At 42.9% G+C, this 22,741-nt stretch overlaps 1 protein-coding gene across 1 annotated transcript in view; it reads left to right on the top strand.

The window, feature by feature from the left end:
• The window catches only part of CAMK2D (calcium/calmodulin dependent protein kinase II delta), a 563,004-nt gene that overhangs the window by 477,670 nt on the left and 62,593 nt on the right, over positions 1-22,741 (top strand). The window contains 2 exon segments of the mRNA XM_033956020.1: positions 4,006-4,050; positions 8,337-8,385. Coding sequence (XP_033811911.1) covers positions 4,006-4,050; positions 8,337-8,385 — 94 coding nt within the window.

Here is a 22,741-nt window from a genome sequence, read left to right as displayed (position 1 = left end):
TTGAAGGGTTGTTCACAGCTTTGGGTTGTATGCATGACCCACAGGAGTGTTGTCAGGCTGTTTTGTTACTTAGTGGCAATGTCTGCCCATCCATACGTATTGGCTATGCTGCACACATGAAAGAAACATATGAAAACATGGACCTGCTGTTAAAGCATATCCAGTACACAAAGTACAACTGGAATATCTGTGGTGATCTTAAAGTAGTAGCTCTGCTACTTGAAATGCAGCTTGGATATACCAAGTACTGTTGTTTTATTTGTGAATGGGACAGCCAGGCTAAGGAGTTGCATTATATTCAAAAGAACTGGCCACTCCATAAGAATTTGGTTCCAGGACTGAAAAATGTGGTACATGAACCACTTGTTGACCCGACAAAGATATTTTTGCCTCCTCTTCACATAAAACTTGGACTGATGAAAAATTTTGTAAATGCGATTAACAAGGAAGGCAAAGGTTTTCTTTATTTAAGACCGATGTTTCCAAGAATAACTGATGCCAAGATTAAGGAAGACATTTTTGTTGGTCCACAGATCAGACACGTCATCAATGACGAGAGATTTGAAGATCTGTTAGGCCAGAGAAAATCGCCTAGAAAGCATTCAAGGATGCCACTGAGAATTTTCTTGGCAGTTACAGAGCACCAACTATATTCAACTGGTTGAAAAACTTCTTAGAACATTCAAAACCATGAAGTGCAACATGTTACTGAAAATGCACTTTCTACATTCAGACTTGGACTTATTCCCCATAAATCTTGATGCAGCCAGTGACAAACATGGCAAAAGGTTTCACCAGGACATTGCCACTATGGAAAAAAGATATCAGGGCAACTGGAATCCATCAATGCTGGCTGACTGTTATTGGACAGTGCAACGAGATCCACTGGTCACTGAGTACAAATGAAAATCATCAGGAAAACACTTTTAGCCATGGCAATCACAGCGTATCAGAAACTTTGTGCATTAAAACATATAATCAATTAAAAACATCGTATTTCTCAAAATTTGTATGTGATACAGTCAGTGGGGAATTATATTTGTTTATTTTGAAGGGGTCTATCAATCATTAATTTGTTTTAAGGAAGCAAAACTTTTGAAAAAATTTGTTGTCCAGTGTTATCTTTACTACAGTATTTTGAAGTAATTATAGTTGAATAATAAATTTTGGGGGCAATTCCATATAAATGTGATTGCAATAATCAAAATGGGCTATACCATAGCTGGGACAATTGATCTTAAATCTGAAGGCAGATAATAAATGATGTTTTACATATATTAAAGGTTCCGAAAAACCACTCTGTCTTGTCTGTACCAGAACTGCGAGCATCTTTAAACTTGCTGCTGATTTCATGGACTGTAAAATTGGTGCCAGAACAGACAAGAGAGAGCTATCAGCAGCTGCAAGATGAGTTTTGTCATTGATCCTGTGGGTTTCTCCATGCTCAGATATGTGTAAGGTGACCATTTATTTTTTTCATCAAAACGGGACATCTATTAATTGTCAGTCCCGCCCTCAATCCTGCCGTAGCCCCACCCCAATCCTACCCTAGCCCCACCCCCAATTTCTTCCTTTCATTTTTCATGTAGTCATAATATCTTATTAATTCATAATGGTAACCATAAAATTTAAAAAAACCACAAAGCACACTATACGCAGAGAACATGTTAATTATCATTTATATTTCGGGGGTTTCAAAGATGTCAAAGCAGATGACTTTAAAATATGCAATGTCACCTCAGTAACTATAGAAAAATAGACAAATATAGTGCAAAATATAGACAGCAGATATAAATTCTCAAAACTGACACATTTTGATCCCTAAATTGAAAATAAAATTATTTTTCCTACCTTTGCTGTCTAGTGATTTCATGAGTCTCTGGTTGTGTTTCCTTCTGACTGTGCATCCTTTCTTTCTGCACTCAGGCCCAACAATTGCCCCTTTCTATTCCCTCCCTCCTTCCTTCTTATGTCCTTAGTGCCTCTTTCCCATGTCCTTAGTGCCCCTTCCTGTCCTTAGTGCCCCCAGTGCCTCCTTCCCAGGTCCTTAGTGCCCCTTCCTAAGTCCCCCCTCACTGCCTTCCAGCCTTTGTCCCACCCCCTCCCCCGAAACCAGCCTGCCTACCTCCCTCCCTCCTGCGCCAAAGCCAACCTCCCTCCAGCGCCCGATTCACCCCCCCCCCCATCCTCCGCCGCTGCTTGCCGCCCAGAAGCCTTCCTTCAGCTGTGCTTCACAATAACATAAAATTAAAGATCTATTCCTTCCCCCAACCCACTTCACTCCCTCCAAGCTATAATATTGCTCTATTCAATTTCTACATTGTCATCTGACACACTTCGTTTCAGTGTCTTGTCATTTTACAGCAAGAATTACAAGGCTTCCCATATTATGGTAAGGCAGCAGCTAGCCTAGAATCACTGATTTTTGCCCTTTTGCTGCTGTAATTTTCAGTATCAGATAAAGACGGGTACATTTATATTTAAATACCACACCAGAATTATATGCTCCCGTAAATCAGCCTTACAGGAGGTAGCTCACGACGCTAAAAGCCGATTCCAACTTGCTGCGACTGCCATAGAGTTGCAGAGCAGGTCACCACGGTTTCGTGGAATTCCACAGTGGTTTAAGTAGGTCTCCCCATGACCTTCCCCTAGGAATGCTTCCCTTTTGAGTTGCACATAATACACTCGAGGCACCCAGGGCTGGATTCTCAAAACTTCTCCTTAACTCCCTCCAGCGCCGATTCAACCCCTCCTGCCTCCCACCCTGGTCCGCTGCTGCTGCATGCCGCCCAGAAGCCTTCTTCCTGATGTCAATTCTGACGTCAGAGAGGAAGTTCCAGGCCAGCAGCAACGGTGGCAGACCGGGGGGGCGGGAGGGGTTGAATCGGCGCAGGAGGGAGGTTAGGAAAGAAGCTGGCAAGCAGTGGCGGCAGACCCGGGGATAAGAATAGGGCGCTGGAGGGAGGGAGGGGAAGCGATCGCCTATCCTGTTGTCCCTGCGCATAGCTTCAGGACGCTGTCCCTGAAAATGGGACATTTCGGCGTCCCGAAACTGTGTACGGGGACAACGGGTCAGGGGATCTAAAAATGGGATGGTCCTGTTCAACAATGGGACATATGGTCACCTTAGATATATGGCATATGCAGCCTGGCTAGTGAAGACTTTGCTAGGGACCAGTGCACTATAAAGAAATAATCATTAATCACCAGTGCACATAAAATAGTTCCTTCAAAAGTTTGTGAATTAGCTCTGTCTCTGCTTAAACTTTGCCACATGAGTCTCTGTACTCCAGTATGGCATCCCATATAAAGGTTTTTATCAAATATTATCCGAAAAATCTCTTATCTACCATGGAAAAATTCCTGTCTGCCATGAATATCTAGTCCTATGAATAAAGTCATGCCCTGGTCTGGAGGTCCTTCCTGTTCTGAAGCTTAACATAGCAGCTCCTTCTTTCTGTTTAATGTTCAGAAAGATTTCTCTTACTTTAGTCTTATGGCAGAAATTGGAAAAATAATCACTATCATTTTGGGAAGACATGGGTGAAGATGATTTGGGTTAAACCAGGGTGTGCTACCACAAAAATGGAAATCACATCCTAGAATTAGATTTCTTTGTTCTAGCCTCTGGACTTGCTGTTGGCATATTTTTGTACACAGAGCAGAAAGAGGATATATTAGTAAAGGCAGAGAGAAGGGCTCTGTACTACGGAGTGTATGCCCTTTTTACAGTGAGTCCTTCCTGAAGCCTCTTCAGCTTTCAAGGCCTTCTGTGCAGGTGATGAGTAAGGTCCTTGCATGCTGCCTTTGTAAGGTGAGATGAGCTGTACTGAGGGCTTAGTGGGCAGGAGTTCGTACTTGAGTGATCTTCTCTTTGCAAGCGTTAACTTACTTCAGCACTGTCACTGTTGTTCTGTTGCTCACTCTCTGTGCTCTCCCTTGCACTAACAAGACTGTATTACCAATAGGAACTGTTTTTCTCTCCATTTTCTTTTCACTCAGGAGCCCCAAACTACTGTAATCCACAATCCTGCTGATGGAAATAAGGTATTAAGAAAGAATTGAATTCCATCTTGTTTCACCAAGTGCACACATTTCATCAACAAGGGTTACAGTAGAACAGGGGTGTCAAAGTCCCTCCTCGAGGGCCGTAATCCAGTCGGGTTTTCAGGATTTCCCCAATGAATATGCATGAGGTCTATTTGCACTGCTTTCATTGTATGCTAATAGATCTCATGCATATTCATTGGGGAAATCTTGAAAACCTGATTGGATTGCGGCTCTCGAGGAGGGACTTTGACACCCCTGCAGTAGAACATCAAAATGCACCCATTGTCGGAATCACTCAGGGGAAAGCTGGTGTCTGCTGTATTCCAGAGGCATGAAGGCCTCATTCATTGTGCTCATTGCCCCTTTCTTGATTTGGAAATGAAGCTGCGTTATGTCCTGGGACTGTCAAAGACATTGACGTCTCTGTTTGATAATTTAGTGCTCCTTTTACTAAGGTGCGTTAAGGCATTAACGCGCGGAATAGTGTGCGCTGAATTGCCGCGCGCGCTAAACCTTAATGCCAGCACTGAGCTGCCGTTAGTTCTAGCCACGTAGCGTGCGGTAATATCCTGCGTGCGCTAAAAACGCTAGTGTACCTTAGTAAAAGGAGCCCTTAGTTGGCATTTGGCAAACCCAAGGTTACATCGGGGCCATTTACATCTTTGATGTATTGCTTGGCATGCTCTGAGTTATCTTGTGGTCGCTTTTCTGCATGAAGCTTTTGAACTCTTCTTCCTTTAACACCTGTTTTAGAAATTTAAAAAGAAATTGTGTTTTGGTTGTCATACGATTGCCTTGTCGTGGGGGAGGAGGCGGAGTTGCATGTTTTTTCCAGTTTGTTTTGCATTTATCCGTAGAGGTAGTAGCGTTGCTGCTTTTTTACTCATTTTTTTGTGTGCATGAATTTTTATCCTTGGCTCCATGAGGTCTTGCAATTCTCCATTCATACAATATGCAGACTTAACACGGAAAAGCTTTTCTAAAATGACCCCTTTATCGAAACATCTGATGGTGAGCTCTTGTCCTCAAAAGTTTAGGCCAGAATAAATCTGTTAGCCACAAAACTCTGTACAATTCTCTCTCCATATTCGCTATGATAGGGGATTAACAGAACCGCAAATACACAAAAAACACAAATAACATTTTTTATATGTTATTCACTGTTTTCTATGAAAAACCATCGTGAATATGGTGAAAGCCTGAATAACATGGTGGGGAGACCTGGCCTGTTCCTGAAGGAGAGACAAAACACGGTGAAGAAAGTGCTACGAATCAGCGATTTTCTCTGCGATTTGGAATCTCGATTTGGAATCTTTAAGCAAGCTGATATAATTTAGGGGGGAGGAGCCAGCAAGCTAAAAACCGTGAATAATCGAAACTGCGTATGTTGAAACCATGAATATGAAGGGAGAAGTGTACTGTTTCTATTATCTGTACTATTATCGAGTTCTTGTGCAGTATCTTAACTATTTACTAGTTATTTTGCTGTGCTTTCTTTGGTGTGGAAATTCTGAAGGTGGGTAGCAAATAGTTAAAAACCACACACATGTTTCCCAGTCCAGTCCAGGATTCAAACCTAACTGGTATGATTTATAGGACTTGCCCAATAAATATGCATGAGATAGATTTACAAATACAGGTTTCCACAAAGAAAGTGTCTTATTTCTTGCTTATTTAGCATGGATATCCTGAAAATGAAACTGTTTAGGAATACCTCCAAGATGGAGTTGGGAATCACTGATACAGAGAATTAAATATACTACATTAATTGCATCTCTTAGGAGATAATGTAGAACTGTATTGTACAGTGTTTGTAGTATAATCAGGAAAAATTGTCTCCTACAAATTTGATGATCTAATTTATTATTTGATATTAAAAATGAATACATCAAATACCATTTGACTCTATGGCCTCCTTTTATTAAACTGTGCTAGCAATTTTTAGCGCCGGGAGCTGCGCTGAATGCCTCGTGCTGCTTTCGACACTCATAGGAACTCTGTGAGTGTCGGGAACAGCGCGGGGCATTCAGCGCGGCTCCCCGCGCTAAAAACTGGTAGCACAGTTTAATGTACCAGGTACAAGGACAGAATAAGGTCATGATGGAATTATTTGTTTAACCTATCTATACAAGTGTTTAACTCTTTAATAGCTGTATACATTTTTAGAGTTGAGTGGGAGACAGAAATAAGTCTGAGAGGATCTTGTTCATATTTATTGCTGTCTCTAATATTGTCCAGTTTGAGAATAGTTCCTTTCAGAGGACCAGAGTGAGAAGAGAAATCTTCTCCAGAAAAATGTCTTGAAAGCAAATGTTAGGCTTGTGAAAATGTATTGAGGTAATCAGTGATGGTAACATCCATACTAGAAGGCTTAATCTGTTCGAATATTGTATGTTAAATTTCTTCTGTAACTGTAAAATGAAAAACATTGCATTGTGGTTCAAACATTAGGACTATAGGCCCTATAGGCAGCCAGTGATTTGCTTGTTTGGAAAAGCTGAGGTAGAGGTATGGTGGGGGTGGAGGCCTGCCTTGAGCTGCATAGAATTTCTTTCTTCCTTTTAAAATCATACAGAAATAAGTTATTTGTCTCCTGCCCCAATGAAAAAGAAAAGCCTCCCCTCCCTCGCCGATGACGGCCTTCTCAGATGAACATGGCATCAGGAATACCCTCCCCTGCACTAGCGAGGGTATTCTCCTTGGGAGGGGCCTTAGGCTCCTCCCTGTGTATTCCGGGATACAAGGGGGAAGAAGTCTAAGGTCTTGATTGGCTTAAGTGGGAAGGAGGGGGGGTCTTTGGCATCTGAGCCAATCAGAGTTTTAGCCCCTCTCCGTGCATCACATGATGCACCAGGGAGGGGAAGCCCCGTCATTTTGGACAGGCAGGCCTTGAAGGAGGAGTGACAGAGCATCCCTCCTCTTCCCAACTTCCTTGAAAGGTACGGAGGACCTCTGGTGGCAGGAGGGAGTGGGTATCCTTCCTGCCATTTTTTTCTCACGTGGGGGGAGGGTGGCATGGCGGGAAAGGAATGGGCTTCTCTGCTGCCGATTTTTTCCGGTTGGGGGGAATCACCAAAGCTGTGTCTGTTGGGGGTCATCAGGAAGGGCCATTATCGGGGGAGGGGCTTTTTTCCTTTTTTTTATGGGACAGATATTTTACGTGTGTAACACACGCAAAATATCTGTGCCATTAAAAAAATGGAGAAAAAAAACAGGCAGACCTGTAGGTAACACAGTTACTACTAGACCTGTCAATTTTTCAGATCACTAAAACCCTTGCTTTTTTTTTGTGCATAGCCAAGCAATATTAGTACATCAATCACTTGAGTAGTTTGCATGAGGTTGTAGCTAATTTCCATGGCCGAAACGGAAAATGGGCAATTGAAGGGAAAAACACATGGTGAGTTGTTTTGTGCATCGGGTCAGCAAATGTGATCGTCACTAAAGCTGTCAAAACAGTTTAGTGACGATTGCTGGCTTTAGTACATCTGGGCCATAGTTGGTTTCATCTTCTGTGGGAAGAGGGAAGGAACTGGTGTGAAACACGATATCCTGCTGTGAGATGTTTTGGGAGCTTTATATGTAAAAGCATCAACAGGTCATGAAGTACTAGGTTATGTAAATACTCATAGATTATCTAGCATCTTTTAGTCCTCTGTTGTTTTCATGTAATGAGTTGCCTGGCATTAGAAAGTTACCATACAAGCTTGGAGTCTGTAAAATCTTTAACCTTTAGTTATGCTTGTTCAGATAAGTTGATGCGAAGAGTGTTTAACAATGTTTACTATGTCTCCTACGTCTCAAGTTCTCCCATGTCCTTCCATCTCTTTGTCGTGTTCCTATAATAATAATAATACGAGGAGCCACTGAAAAGTTCTCAGCCCAACCAAGAAAAGAATGATGTGGAGCCATGGAACTTACAAGTTATCCTCGCTTTTCTTGTCAATTTTTCATTTCAGTGATATGACATGAAACGAAGAGTGTCAAGGAAAATGCGGAATAACTTGTAAGTCTCATGGCTCCACATCATTCTCTTCTTGGTTGGGCTGGAACTTTTCAGCGGCCCCTCGTAATTACCCCATATTAAAATAAAGAACAGTAAAAAAGAGTTGTATCCATATTTAATCTAGAAATAAAATGCTGCTTTTAATGCATGGGCTACAGTCCATGTAGATATTAGCCTTTTGGAGACTTGGCTGTGGAGCTCTGCTTGATATTGTTCATCCAGCCCAAAAACTTGTAGTTTCCTTGCATATATTTTACCTCTCTTTACTTCTCAACAGGAGTCAACAGAAAGTTCTAACACTACGATCGAAGATGAAGATGTGAAAGGTATGGCACAAGTAAAAACACCAATCATAGATGCACACAGAGAGCGGCATTTGTATTTCAGTAGGATATGGTAAAATCAGATGATCTTGTTTTATGTTTACTTGCAGGAGCACAGTATTTGCCTTCTACTCAGATTTTTAGCTAGAATCAAATTCTACGGGGACTTTGGCAGTTGAAATGTTTTCGCAGTCTGGAATGCAGTAGAAAATGTAGATTAACCATCATTAGCATGCCTGTACTTTCCTTTGTTTTGCATGACGTGCTGTAGATTTTTATTACTGCTTATTTACCTAATATTTTACCTTTCTAGCTCTTTTTCTCCTCATTCTATAACAGGTTGCCTAGTTAGGTGCCAATTATGTGCATAAATTACTCTGTTCATAACTTGGTCCTCCTCAAAATGCTATTACATAATGTTGTATACACACCTATAATAACTTATATTGTAAGTAACCTATTTAGGCAAAAATACTGGATTAAATTATATAAATTATCAAATTGTAGCACTTACATGCCTCACTGTTGCACCCATTAATGCTAGTTGAGCATGCAAGTTATCACATAAATGCAAGGGTGTGAGCTCAGGGAGAGGCACACGGGTGGATTCCATAGAATACTATAAGTTACACTCCAAGGTGCCACGTTTAGGCATGTGTATTTATGCCTGCTACTGACATAAGAACATAAGATTTGTTGCTGCTGGGTCAGACCAGTGGTCCATCATGCCCAGCAATCCACTCACGCGGCGGCCCTTAGGTCAAAGACCCGTGCCCTATTTGAGTCTAGCCCAGTGGCGTACCTAGCATATGTGACTCCCGGGGCCCATCATTTTTTGGCACCCCCACCCCCCCCCCCATCTGTACGAAAAACATGATTTTTAGTAACAAGCCACACGTCACACATGAGTACCTAGGAAAAGGCAGCATCTTACATATTTCAGTGAGCACTACATCAATACACCCATTGTAAAATTAAACAAGCCAGACCAGTACAGATCAATCCTACACCGTCAATCTTAACAGAAAACTATGTCTTTCGAACACACAGAACACAGAAAACACCTTCGCCTAGTATGGAATATGTCATCACAAACTAACCTCTCCCCCTTTTATAAAACTGTAGTGTGGATTTTAGCCACGGTGGTAACAGCTCTGACGCTCATAGAATTCTGAGCATCAGAGCTGCTACCACTACGGCTGGCACTAAAAAACGCTCCACAGTTTTGTAAAAGGGGGGATAAAATAGAAATACATAGACAAAGGTTAAATTGAACCAGCAAGAAGCTGGACTCTGCATAAAATGCAACACCACTGAAACAGTGACATATGTCTCCTAAAGCAATAAATAAATATAAAATTTTTGTTCTACCTTTGTCTTTTCTGGTTTCTGCTTTCCTCATCTTCTAGTTACTATCTTCCTTCGATCCACTGTCTGCCATCTCTCTGCCCCTCCCTATATGGCATCTTCTCTACTATGCCCCTTCCAGAAACAGTATGCTTCCCCCTTCCATCTCTCCTCTAGCCCCCCCCCCCCCTTTGGTCTAGCATCCATCATCTTCCCTCTGTTCCCTTATGGTCTGGCATCTTTCTGCTTTCATCTCTCTTTCCCTCCCCCCTGTGGTTTTTAGCATCTCTCTCTTCTCATTTCCTCCGCTCAGATCTTATATCTCTATCTCCTTCCCCGTTCTCTGGCATCTCTCTCTCCTCTCTTCCCTTTCCTTCTCTGGTCTTCCTTCTTTATTTTCTGCCTCCGTTTAAATTAAATTCTTTCTTACTATACAGTCCTCAGTTTCCCTCTTTTCACTATGTCTACCCACACACTCCTCCACTATCTCACTAACTCTGTCTTCTTCCCCCATCCAGCATATGTCCTTTTTCTTTATCCCTCCTTCCATCTAGTATGTGTTCTCTTTCTCCACTTCCATTCAGCATTTGCTCTCCCTTCTCCCCACGTCCATCATCTGACCTCTTCTCTCTTCCCTTTTTACCCACTTCCATCATCTGCCCCCTTCTCTCAATCTCTCCATCCACCACAGGCCCATCTTTCTCCCTTCCTCACCTTTCCGATTTTGGCAACAAGACCTGCAATGCCCCCCCCCCGTACAACAGGCCCGGTCCGACAAACCTCCCTGCCCTGTGGCCGGCGATGTCTAAACTGCCTTCTTAAGCAGCCGGAGCGTTGTAGTTGCATATGACTGCCGTAAAGGTCGTCTCTGATGCAACTTCCGGTTGTGTCAGAGATGACCTTTACGGCAGCCACACGCAGCTTCAATGCTCTAGCTCAGGGGTGCCCACACTTTTTGGGCTTGCGAGCTACTTTTAAAATGACCAAGTCAAAATGATCTACCAACAATAAAATTTAAAAAAACCACAAAGCATACTATACGCTGAGAAAATGTTAATTATCATTCCTATTCTGGGTTTTTTTCAAAGAGGTCAAGGCAGATGACTCTATGCACTGTCACCTCAGTAACAACCATGCAAAAATAGACAAATATACCCCCTCCCTTTTTACTAAACCACAATAGCAGTTTTTAACACAGGGAGCTGCGCTGAATGCCCAGGGCTGCTCTCGACGCTCATAGGCTCCCTGCGCTAAAAACCGCTATTGCTGTTTAGTAAAAGGGGGCCATAGTGCAAAATATAGACAGCAGATATAAATTCAGACACATTTTTAACACTAAATTGAAAATAAAATCATTTTTCCTACCTTGTCTGGTGATTTCATAAGTCTCTGGTTGCACTTTCTTCTTCTGACTGTGCATCCAATCTTTCTTCCCTTCTTTCAGCCTGTATACTTCCTCTCCTCCAGACCTCATTCCCTCCCCCAACTTTTTCTTCCTTTCTCCCTGCCCTTTCTTTCTCCCTGCCTCCCTTTCTTTTTTCTCTCTTCATGCCCCCTTTCTTTTTTTCTGTTTCCCTTCTGCCTCCCTGTCTGCCCCCTTTCTTTCTTTCTTTCTTTCTTTCTTTCTTTCTTTCTTTCTTTCTTTCTCCCTGCCCTCCACCAAGCCACTGCTGCCACCATCGGGGAACAGGCCCCAAAGCCACTGCCGCAGCTGCCCCAAACTCTCTCTGCTTCCCTGCGTCGGGCCGACCAGCATTCCTCTCCCCGACATCAATTCTGCTGTCGGAGAGGAAGTTCCGCCCAGCCAGGCAGCGATTGGCTGGCCCAAACTCCGATTGCAGCCTTAGGGGGGTGCACAGCCGGCCAGGTCCGGAAAATGGTTGATCGCCAAGGCAAAGTGAGTCGACCTGGTCGGCTGTGCACCCCCCCTCTAAGACTGCACCCGGGGCGGACCTCCCCCCCCCCTCCCTTGGTACGCCACTGGTCTAGCCTTACCTGCGTATGTTCTGTTCCGGTAGGAACTTATCCAACCTTGTCTTGAATCCATGAAGGGGGCTTTTCCCATAACAGCCTCCGGAAGAGCGTTCCAGATTTCTACCACTCTCTGAGTGAAGAAGAACTTCCTAATGTTTGTACGGAATCTATTCCCTTTTAACTTTAGCAAGTGCCCTCTCGTTCTCTTCACATTCTGTCTTTCTCTACTAAGTCAATTCCCTTCAATATCTTGAATGTTTCGATCATGTCCCCTCTCAGTCTCCTCTTTTCAAGGGAGAAGAGGCCCAGTTTCTCTAGCCTCTCACTGGCATGGCATAAGTAGGTGCAACTAATAGCACATAAATACCAACTTTTGCTAATGCTGTATAATGGAATCTGGGCACCCAGGTGCCATTATAGAAACAGTGCTTAGCGTGATGCATCTCGGCACCAAAACTTTTACGATCACTATACAATTACCATGTTTTCATTTTCACCCATTCATTTCAGATGCCAGTGCTTCTTTCATGCTTCTATTGGGGACTCTCAAATTTCTCTCTCTTTTTCCTTCATATCAGTATGTACTATCATAGATTCCCATTCCCTTTGCTTCTTATGCCTAGTTCCTAATTTTAAGTATGTTTTCATTTTTATGCAAAACCTTTCCAACTGCATATGTAGGTTATTTTTAGCCAAAGTCTTTTGGAGAAGCAGGATTGAAAGAAATGCAAACAGTCTGGAGTGGAAAATAAATCCTTTCTGTAACAGGTTAGCACGTCGAGGATTTTTCATGAATTCATACAGGATTTAAAATGTGGGGGGGTCTTTTAGTAAAGATTAGCACAAGGTATGTACAGCAGTACACATAGGAATAAAATGTTTGATATGTTGTAGAAAATGCCGGCATTGGTTACATGGAGCCTGTTGTAGATTTATCTGAAGAGTAACAGAGCCAGGATGTGCTTCCCACAAGCAGAATTGGTTTAAACTTACTTTGAAGAAAAATCAGTTGCAAATATAACTTTACTTGAAAAGCTAAGGGAAAAGTAACAAAGCTTAACAGGGAGCCCAGGGAGAAGGTTCTAACAGCTTGCCTAGGGGAAACCAATCAGCTCAGATTATAAGGGAAGTGCTAACTATTGATTAACATGTTGCTAGGCAACTCTCCCATCTCTTTCTCATTAGGGTCTACTAGTCTTAACCCCTTGCAATCCACCTGGAAACATTCTTCTACTGCTGTTCCTTCCAACAGAAATCTGAATGTTTTTGGATCTTACAGTGAGCAGCCTTGGGTCATCTGACATACAGAATGAAAATGTAATATAATCCTGGCCCTGTGCCAGTGTCATGACAAATGACTACCCTGTGGAGAAAGGATTAATATTTAATCTGTTGCATAGTCTAAGGCACAAGTTTATTTTGTTTAACATTGATGATGATGAAAATACTGCTGCCACCCTTACTCAAGTGAGCTTTTTACATAGCTAACTCTCAACCTGCTTTCTGTGCTTCACTTAGGGGTTCTCTTACTAAGGCATGCTAAATGTGTTAGCATTTAGCATTAGCAAGCGCTAAGATGCACTAGCGCACCTTAGTAAAAGGACCCCTTAATGCCTTAAGTTAAGTAACTATAGGCAAACTGTCAACTATCAATAATACAAGGACTTTCAGAAGAGTGAGATGATGGCCTCCATGGCTCACTGACTTCTTAAGATCAACACAGAACTGCTAAGTTACCCAGTTTCAGAAAGACTTCTTGAGCAGCTCTAGCTTGCAACTAACATTCTGGAGTGTAGGGGCACTGGCGATCCCCCATTCTACCCATTGAAATCAATGCTGCAAGTCGCAGAATGCACCCAGCTGGACTGGCCTAAATTCTCTCTTGGAACAGGGTAACTTGACAGCTCTCTCAACACTGATGCCGGCCGTTGTTTTGGTCTTGGTTTGTTATGCACATTACAGGAGATATAATTTGATTTCATTCCACATTTGCAATCTGCTTAAAACATTTATATACAGTAGCTCAAGGAATCTAACACATATATTAAAATATATCTAGACCAAAAAAAGTTTAAAAGACAGACATTAAAATAATAACATCGGGTAGAAGAAATTACTTTCATGGTCCTATAATATTTCTGAACTAATCAAGTCTGTAGACCCCGTTGGAATTGCATATAACTCTTTACTTAACACAAACTCACGCTTGGCTGCCTAATGTTCTGTTAGGAGTATATATTATTATATGTATGGATTTTTATTTAGTGGTATCTGGATGTGTGCTTTTTCTTGTTGTAAGCTGCTAGGTTATAGGATGACAGGACAACCATTTGAGTAGTGTAATTGCAGTCTGCAGTACACTCTTTGAAGTACCCTGTGCTTTTATTTATTACCAGATGAACCTGGATTATTAAAATGTTTTTATGTTCCTTTGTCTGAATTTATATTATAAGCCATGAAACTTTGATGAAACATCAGCATTAAGGCTACTTCTGTCACTGTTACTGTGAGATGCATGCGTGAATTATCAAGGTTAATTGGCATCAAATTTCCTCATTATACTATTTTAATGGAAAGAGCTCTGATGTCATTATTATATTACTATTGCCTTCTGGTGTTCTTGGGAGTACCTGAATCAGTTTTGGGTACACTTCAGGTGGCCCAGAATTCGGTGTTATGCTCTGTTTAAATTGGATAGACGTGAGCATGTAACGGAATATTTTATAAGGTTGTATTGGTTGAAAGTAAGGGACAAGATACGTTACAAGCTCTTGGTAAATGTTTTCATGTGCTTACAGAAGTTGGCCCTTAAACACCTGGTCTAGAGCATCTTGCCGCGTGAGTCGGCTCGACTGCTTCGCTCAGTATTGAGCATTGCGATCTGTCTGTTCTATCTGTGCGGGACTTAAGGCTTTCCTCTTCCAGAAACAGTGTCTTTCACTACATCAGCCCCAGGGATTGGAACAACCTTCCAGGATACATTTGCCAACAGCAAAATTTACAGAACTTTAGGAAAATGCTGAAAAGTTCTGTAAGGTGAAAAATAGGGTCTGAGTTAGGCTGAGGGAGAAGGAGTGATAACTGTTGAGTGCTGAGTGCTGGTCACAGAGGTGTTCCATAGTCTGGTCTGTTTTATTTGGCATAATGATGTCTGTCACTGAGGCATCTTGTATGCCTTATGTAATTTTATATTTTGATATATGTTAGGGTTTCGCTAGTTTTTCCTTTAAATGATATTCGTTGTTGATGTGACATGTATGTCATATGTGATTTGATTTTATTTGTAAGTATGTACGAGAGTCATTTCATAAATAATGCACACTATATTTTTTTTAATGTGCATGAATACGGCTGGGAGATGTTACCTCATGCTCCCTACAGTTCAAACATGAGTCCACCAAACTTTGACCTTTTTCCAAAGTTGAAACAACCTATGCTTGGACATCATTTTGCATCTCTGGAAGAGCTTTCTTCTGCCAGTGCCCGAGCCATTCGGCAACTGAACTAAAACGGTGTCTTGGATGGAATAATGAAGCTTCCCGGATGTTGGGACTTGGTCATTGCAAAGCAGGGAGACTATATTGAAGGATTGTAAAGAAATACGTGAAAAAAAATAAAATATGTAAATTTTAAAAAGTAATGATCGCGGCTGGAGAGATGCCTCATCTCCCCTAGTGTGATCGCGATCCCCACCGAACTGCAGCGAATCATGGCAGGAGAGATGCCCAATTTCTCCTGCCGCAATCGCGATCTACCCCCGAACCCTGAAACAATACCGGCAGGAGGGATCCCAACCCCTCCTGCCAATAAGACTCCCCACCCCCCTCACAAATATGGGCAAGAGGGATCCCAGGCCCTCTTGCCCACAGCGACCCCCACCCCCCTAAAATACGGGCAGGAGGGATCTCAGGCCCTCCTGCCCACGACTGCCCCCGAACCCCTGATCGCCCCCTCGAACCCCCAACCCCCCTAACCACACGACCTCCCAATACCCATGACACCTCCCCCTGAACTTACATGAAGTTGGACAGACGGTTCCAAGCCCGTCCGCCCGGCAGGCCCACCATCCTCCGAATAGCGGGCCTATGGCCTGATTGGGCCTGTTGCCTAAGGCTCTGCCCATAGGAGGGGCCTTAAACGTCTGGGCCAACCGGAATTGGCCCAGTTGCCTTAGGCCCCTCCTATGGGTGGGGCCTTAGGCACATAGGCTGGGTTAGTGTGTTTTTGTATTGGTGTGTACGATAAATGTTAATGTCTTATTTTGTATGTTCATATGTAACTCGCCCTGGATAAGGGTGGGGAAGAAATAAACAAAACAAACTTATTCAAAATTACACAGACTGTAAAAGTATAGTGCCTGATTTAGACCTGAATGGTCAGAAAGTGTCTAATATATAACGTTAACTGTGATGGAAAATACAGGACATTAGTCAGACTGACATTGTGTCTCAACAGAAGTTATCCAGTGGTCAATGTGTGACAAATTAAAACTGTGAAGATTTGTCTAATTAGCTCCCAAATGTAACTGGCAAAACTTTTGTCTATAAACCTCATAGTATTCAAAAGTGTCACACAAATAAAGCTCCTATTTTTCTGTCAGCAATAGAAGCCAACTTTTCAAAATGATTGAGAGTGCTAAATCCATGGGAAATTACCTCTTCCTGGACACAGTTATGAAGTTTGCTCAATATTGGGGGTGACCTAAGCACCCATAGAGTTGGTTCGTATGCGTCAGCATAACAGAGATCATCTGAAATGGCGCTTTCTGGGTAACTGTGATTCTTGTTTGAAAAGTCAGAACAATTTTGTATCATTTTATTGCAAAATTTCAATGACCTTCATTCTGGTTATCTCTATGAGCCTATACACAGAGCTCCCTTACTGTCTCATAACTCATGAAGAAAAGCATAATGAAGCTGTCCAGAGTGAGGTTATGAAATGAAACAAGACCTGCACCAAAAGTGAAAGGAAAAGAGAGAAGAGAAGAAAAAAGGAGATATATGTGTAATACAGACTTTTCAAATACCATAAATCTATGAATTGAGCAGCTTTGTACCAAAGGCAAGACAGAGAGGTTGGTCCACCCTATATGCAGGAGGCTCAGGTCTGCGGTCCACCTGTGCATGGCTGTCAGCTCCACCGGACTCCACCCCCTCTGACGTCAACTTCCTGTTCTGGAGTAGGAGACCAAGAGAGCCAATGGCCAGGCGCTTGCAGTCCGCAATCCCACGGCTGATCCTCACACCTTCCTACTGCCTGGAGGGAATGCTTTGCCCCGGGTTCTTGCCCTGCCAAGTTTACCACTGCACTAGAGGCCAACTTTTTCAGAGGAAGGCATGTTCTAGAACAAGACACCATAGTAGGGGCACTTATGAATAATATGAGAACATATTTCTTTACACAAATCATGGTTAATGTGTGGTGGAAGTGATAGAAAGAAAAATACTAATCACCAAGACACTGGGCACCAAGAAAGCACAGAGCAAGCTCTAAGGATCCCAGATGCTGCGGAGGCTGAGGATCCAGCAAGAGATTGTTAGGGGAGGGAGAATCTTATATGTTCACATAACTGGGAGGTACAGAACGAAGAAGGAACAAAGCAAATATTGATAGGAGTGGTTTTACTTCGAAGTGATTTTACTTCTAAGTCTGGAAATAGGCATATATAAGAACATAAGAATAGCCTTACTGGACCAAAGGTCCATCAAGCCCAGTAGCTTGTTCTCATGGTGGCCAATCCAGGTCCATAGTACCTGGCCAAAACCCAAAGAGTAGCAACATTCCATGCTACCGATCCAGGGCAAGTAGTGGCTTGCCCCATATTTTTCTCAATAACAGACTATGGACTTTTCCTCCAAGAAATTATCCAAACCCTTCTTAAAACCAGTATGCTATCCAATCTTACCACAGGCTGGTGCAGGTAAGAGATGATGCTGGCTGCCAGCGAAGATTTGGAGAGGAGAAGAGGTACCAGCACCGCTGCTAAGATGGCAGCCATGGTTGACTGCCCCACCCCCCAACTCTCCTTGCTATGCCACTGAGAATAGTATAACTGAATAATACGTCCATGCCCATTCCCTGCCCATGCCATGCCTTCTCCTGAAAAAAATATGAAATAATGCAGGATTAGCATTTGCTGACAGGCGAATTACTGCAAAACTTTCACGTGTTTTGCAGTAAGTTTTTTTTCCACATTAACTACACATTATTGCTTAACGTGGACAATATTGAGATATTTAAATTACTAAGTGACCATAGAGTGTCCAGATAATTATGGGGCAAGTTAGGAGCGGAGTAAAGGCATGCCACAAACTATCTAGACATCAGCTTGACTCTAACCAAACAGTAGCAGCAGCTCAGACTGAAGCAATGCAAGAGAGCCAGGGGTAGAGAAGTCCTGCAGAAGGAAAGCAGATGGGAGCCATTTTTCTCACATCAGTACCAAACAGGCAGTTCTTCCATATGACCTTTGCTACCACATTATCTCAGCTGGAAGTCCTCATCTACAGCTTGGCCACTGGTCTTGCTGCCTGTACTCCTCCTGTTTTTATGTCATATGCTCAACTAAAACTTACAACCCACACTGATGTTGTCTGAAGTTCTCCATTTACCTATTGCTGCTGATAAGAGAAGAACATAATAAGACTTTAACAAAGGAAATAGCTCTCATATTGACTCTTTAAAAAGTGAATCTTCAGCAGTGTGTCCTTCATTCCCATATCATGTATACTGCTTTAAGTTTACAACTCATGTAGGAAGGTAAAGATTATCCAAAACCAACAGCTGTATGAATGTTGACATTAACATATCCAAGAACATTGAGAAACTGTTGAATTCTTTTTTGAATTTCAGTTTCATGCTTTCAGTAGTATGTAAGTGATTTTTGATAGCCAAGAATCAGGCAATGTATAATAAAAACGGTGACCCGTCAATTAAGCACAGGACAAAAGTGCTCCGACAAAGATGCATCAACAATCGCGAGCAGGACGTATGCGTGTCACCGATCCCGCAACTTTAAACCCGTTATGTAAGCGCTGTGAGGTGGGGTACCCCCCCTACATGTACTAGTCCTTGCGCTCCCGTTGGGGTGTGTGATCTCTTATAACACACAGATATTCCAGATCCCCATCTTGTTCTTCTGTGTAATCATCGGTCACTCCCCACCTTCAATAATCAAATAAATCAAACTTAAGCAAAAATTATCTACTAAATTCAAAATTCTCAATGTTGCAGTCTCTGATCAATCCAAAATATTTCTACAGATATATATAGATACTAGTCTTTAAGCCTGTTACATTAATGGGTGCTAGAATAAATGTGTCTGTCTGTCTTTCTGTCTCTCTCTTTCCTCGGCTGTCCACCACCACCCCTTGCCTGCTCCCCCTGTCCAGCAGCAGCTTTTCTCTCTTCCTTTTACCTCCCCGTGTCCAGCAGCACCCCTTCCCTGTTCCCCCTGTCCAGCAGCAGCCCTTCTCCCTTTGTTTTACCTCCCCACCGTCCAGCAGCACCTCTTCCCTGCTCCCCCTGTCCAGCAGCAGCCCTTCTCCCTTCGTTTTACATATACCATGTCTAGCAGCACACCTTCACTGCTCCCCCTGTCCAGCAACAGCCCTTCTCCCTTCCTTTTACCTCCCCCCCTGTCTAGCATCACCTGTTCCCTGCTCCCCCTGTCCAGCAGTAGGCCTCCCTTCCTGTTACCTCCCCCCCTGTCCAGCAGCACCTCTTCCCTGCTTCCCCTGTCCAGCTGAGGCACTGGAAGCATGGAAGAGGGGCCGCCGCTATTCCTCCTCGCCTGCCTTTGCGTCCCCTTGCTGCTGGGCGGCAGCAGCACCCTGGACTTGCACTTTTTGAGCCTCAAGGCCGAAGTGGCACTCAACCTCTCGCTGAGGGCGGACTGGACTTAATGAAATTCACAGTGCCAGAAAGGCTCTGGACGCGAACTGGGAGGAGGACTGGTGGCTGCTGAGGCTGCGGCCGCCAGAAGACTGCACTCAGCTGCCCAGGAACCCCGTTTCACTCTCGGTGCACCTGAGTGGTGGTGGAGCCGGCACCGAGCTGCACCTGTGCCTCCGGGTCCATGTGCACGGCCCGCACTGCACACTCCAAGAAGGGGAGCAGAAGGAACGACCCAATCTCCTCATCCGGCACAATTTGCACCTGCGAGCCCCACTCTGCCTCCCCGCAGGGGACATGATGCAGGGTGCCACCGACCTGGTCACTGCCCTCTTGCTTTCGGGGAGCTGCTGCAAGCCACTCCAAGCCGGTGCACACGCCGCAAACTGTGTCCTTCCATAGCCGTATTATATTTGCGGCACATGGAGCACGCGCCGCAAATAGAATACGGCCACAGAAGGACACAGCAAGCAGCAGGGATCACAAAACCCTAAGTGCGCATATGCGCTTAGGGTTTTATTATAGAGGATTATAAGGCAACACTTGGCTTATAGGCTCATCTTTGTTCTAGCACTGGCAAAAACTCATCTTTCCCGATGCTCACCTAAGTCAATCAACAAAATCTGCTTTGGGGGATTAGTACATCTATTTCCGAACGCTGAATACAGGGTTTCAATATGGTTGACTATATAGCCTCTGTTTCTGAGCTGGATGTGGAATTGAGTCAGCCATACTAAAATGCTTTATTCAGCATTCGGCAACAGATGTTGTTTGGAACGCTCTAAGGACTTAGGTGAGCATCGGGAGAGATGACTTTTTGCCAGTGCTGGAACAAAGATGAGCCTATAAGCTAAGTGTTTCCTTATAATACCTTTATACATTTCTCCCTCCATATTCGCAGTTTCAGCAATTGCAGTTTCGATTATGTGCAGCTTTTAGCTTGCTCGCTCCTCCCCCCAAATTACGTCAGCTTGCATAGAGAAATCGCTGATTCCAAGCATTTACAGAGAAAATCGCTGATTCCCAGCACTTTCTTCACCATGTTTTGCCTCTCCTTCAGGAACAGGCCAGGTCTCCCACCATGTTATTTGCGGTTTTACCATATTCACGATGGTTTTTAATAGAAACAGCAAAAAACATATGAAATTTTATTCGTGGTTTTTCTGTATTCTCGGTTCTGTTAATCCCCTATCATAGCGAATACGGAGAGAATTTAGTAAATTAATTTTGCTTAAATTTGATTTACACAAATGAATCATAAGATGGGGATCTGGAATAACTGTGTATTATAAGAGATCCTATGATCTGTTACACTTTTATGTATGATGTCCCCCTCCCTCCCCCCCCAGAAGATTTAATTGTTGAGTGTTAATGTTTTCACTTTTGATAAGGTTGTTGCTTTCACCCAGTGATTTTTGATATGTAGCCAAACTTGTATGGCTTGATGTGACTGGACTTTCACATTTTCAGATGAAAGAGTAATAACAGCTTTTTATAGCTTATTAACAACAAAGTGCTTTCACTGGACAACCGTGATGAAAAACGAGATTCTGGCATTTCCAGCTTGAGTGTCTGAAGTGGCTCAGATTGTGATGAAAGAGTTTTGTGCTCTCTGAATAATGAAACTCCGACACACAGAACAGTGTTCTAAAGCGCTTGTGCTCTCAGCAAGCCAAGTTGAGAAAATCCACATTTATAACAAAATAGCAGTGATCAAACAGGCATGTTCTGCAGAATGAAGTCCTCCCAGGCCCAAAGGCCAATTGGGTTTTTGACTATCAATTTATCCTGCATCACTGAAATCTGACAGACAATTAAGTCCCTATTTATGAAAATGAACTGCCACAACCTGTAGTACACTTTTGACTTGGGGACTGCTATTCATCTTCCATGCTAAATAATAATTTATAGAGTGCCATTAAACTACCCAAAATGATAAACCAGCTTACTAAATCTTAACATTATTTTCCAGAAACTGAACTTACAATAAACCATATTTCAGAAATTCTTTGGTGTAGATTGTGTATACTAGGTAACAATCCACCATTAACATGCTCAAAATCTTCCAGCCATTTTTTGCACGGGTATGCTAAGCCCTTCCATACATTACCACATAATTGTTGTTCATTATTGTACTGGGATGCCTGTACCACCAGTCCATGGTATTACTATCAAATACTATTATTAAGTAAGGAGCATATGCAGAGGCATTGTTCTGAAATATTTTCCAAAACTCTAGAAGAGTTGTTTGTGGATATCAGGTGCAGAGTTGTGACAGAAGTATGTAGGGTGTATGTGAATGTTTCTGGGGGTATAAGTTTAGTAGTTAGGTGTACTGTCTCTTTTCATTATTTGTGGTAGCATGGTTCCAAAAAATGTTTGAAAACTGCGGAGACACAAATAACAAAATGTTAAGTCTACGGGAAACTAGAGGTTAGGTTTCAGCAGTACATGTTGCGTCTGAAAACTGCTGAAAGAGAACAATGGATCCTATTAGGAAAATAGGGTTAAATTTCTGCATGGGACAGCACTTGTAGTATCTGTAGATGCTTGTAATATACTCTCTGGCCGCTTGGGGGCCATATCTGGAAGCAAACGCCAGACTGAGAGGTGAAAATAAAAGCAAAGAAAGCTGTTTTTCTAAGAGCAGGTCCACGGATATGTGAAAACAGTGGTGCAAATGGGGAATATCAGTCACAAGGAATGAAACCGTGGATACGCAAAATCGTGCATCATGTGCCTCCCAAGCAATGCAGCTGTGCTGACTGATTCGCACTGTCACATTCACTCTCCCCCTCCAAGTAAAATTCAGAAAAAATTATTTAGCATGTGGTGTGCACGTGCATATTCGGAACGCTGCAGGATGCTTCAGCGTGTTCCACAGTAAGCACGCACTAGTACTTACCTTACCTAAAAGAGACTCAGAATTCCCTGTTGGCAGCACATATCTGTTTTATTATCCCCCATGTCTTGTCATTTTTAGTATTTTCAAGTTTGAAATTGATATTATCATATTTAATATGCTGTACATTACCTTAGGGTATGGAAAAATGCAATTAAGTGCCACAGTAAATGAAAATGGAATAAACTTTTAGCAGCCCAGCTATATAAATGTATATCATGGAATCAGTACTGCTCAAATGAA

Source organism: Geotrypetes seraphini, chromosome 1, assembly GCF_902459505.1.
Source record: "Geotrypetes seraphini chromosome 1, aGeoSer1.1, whole genome shotgun sequence".
In the NCBI taxonomy this organism is placed as follows: Eukaryota; Metazoa; Chordata; class Amphibia; order Gymnophiona; family Dermophiidae; genus Geotrypetes; species Geotrypetes seraphini.
This window is presented reverse-complemented; position numbering and strand designations above follow the sequence as displayed.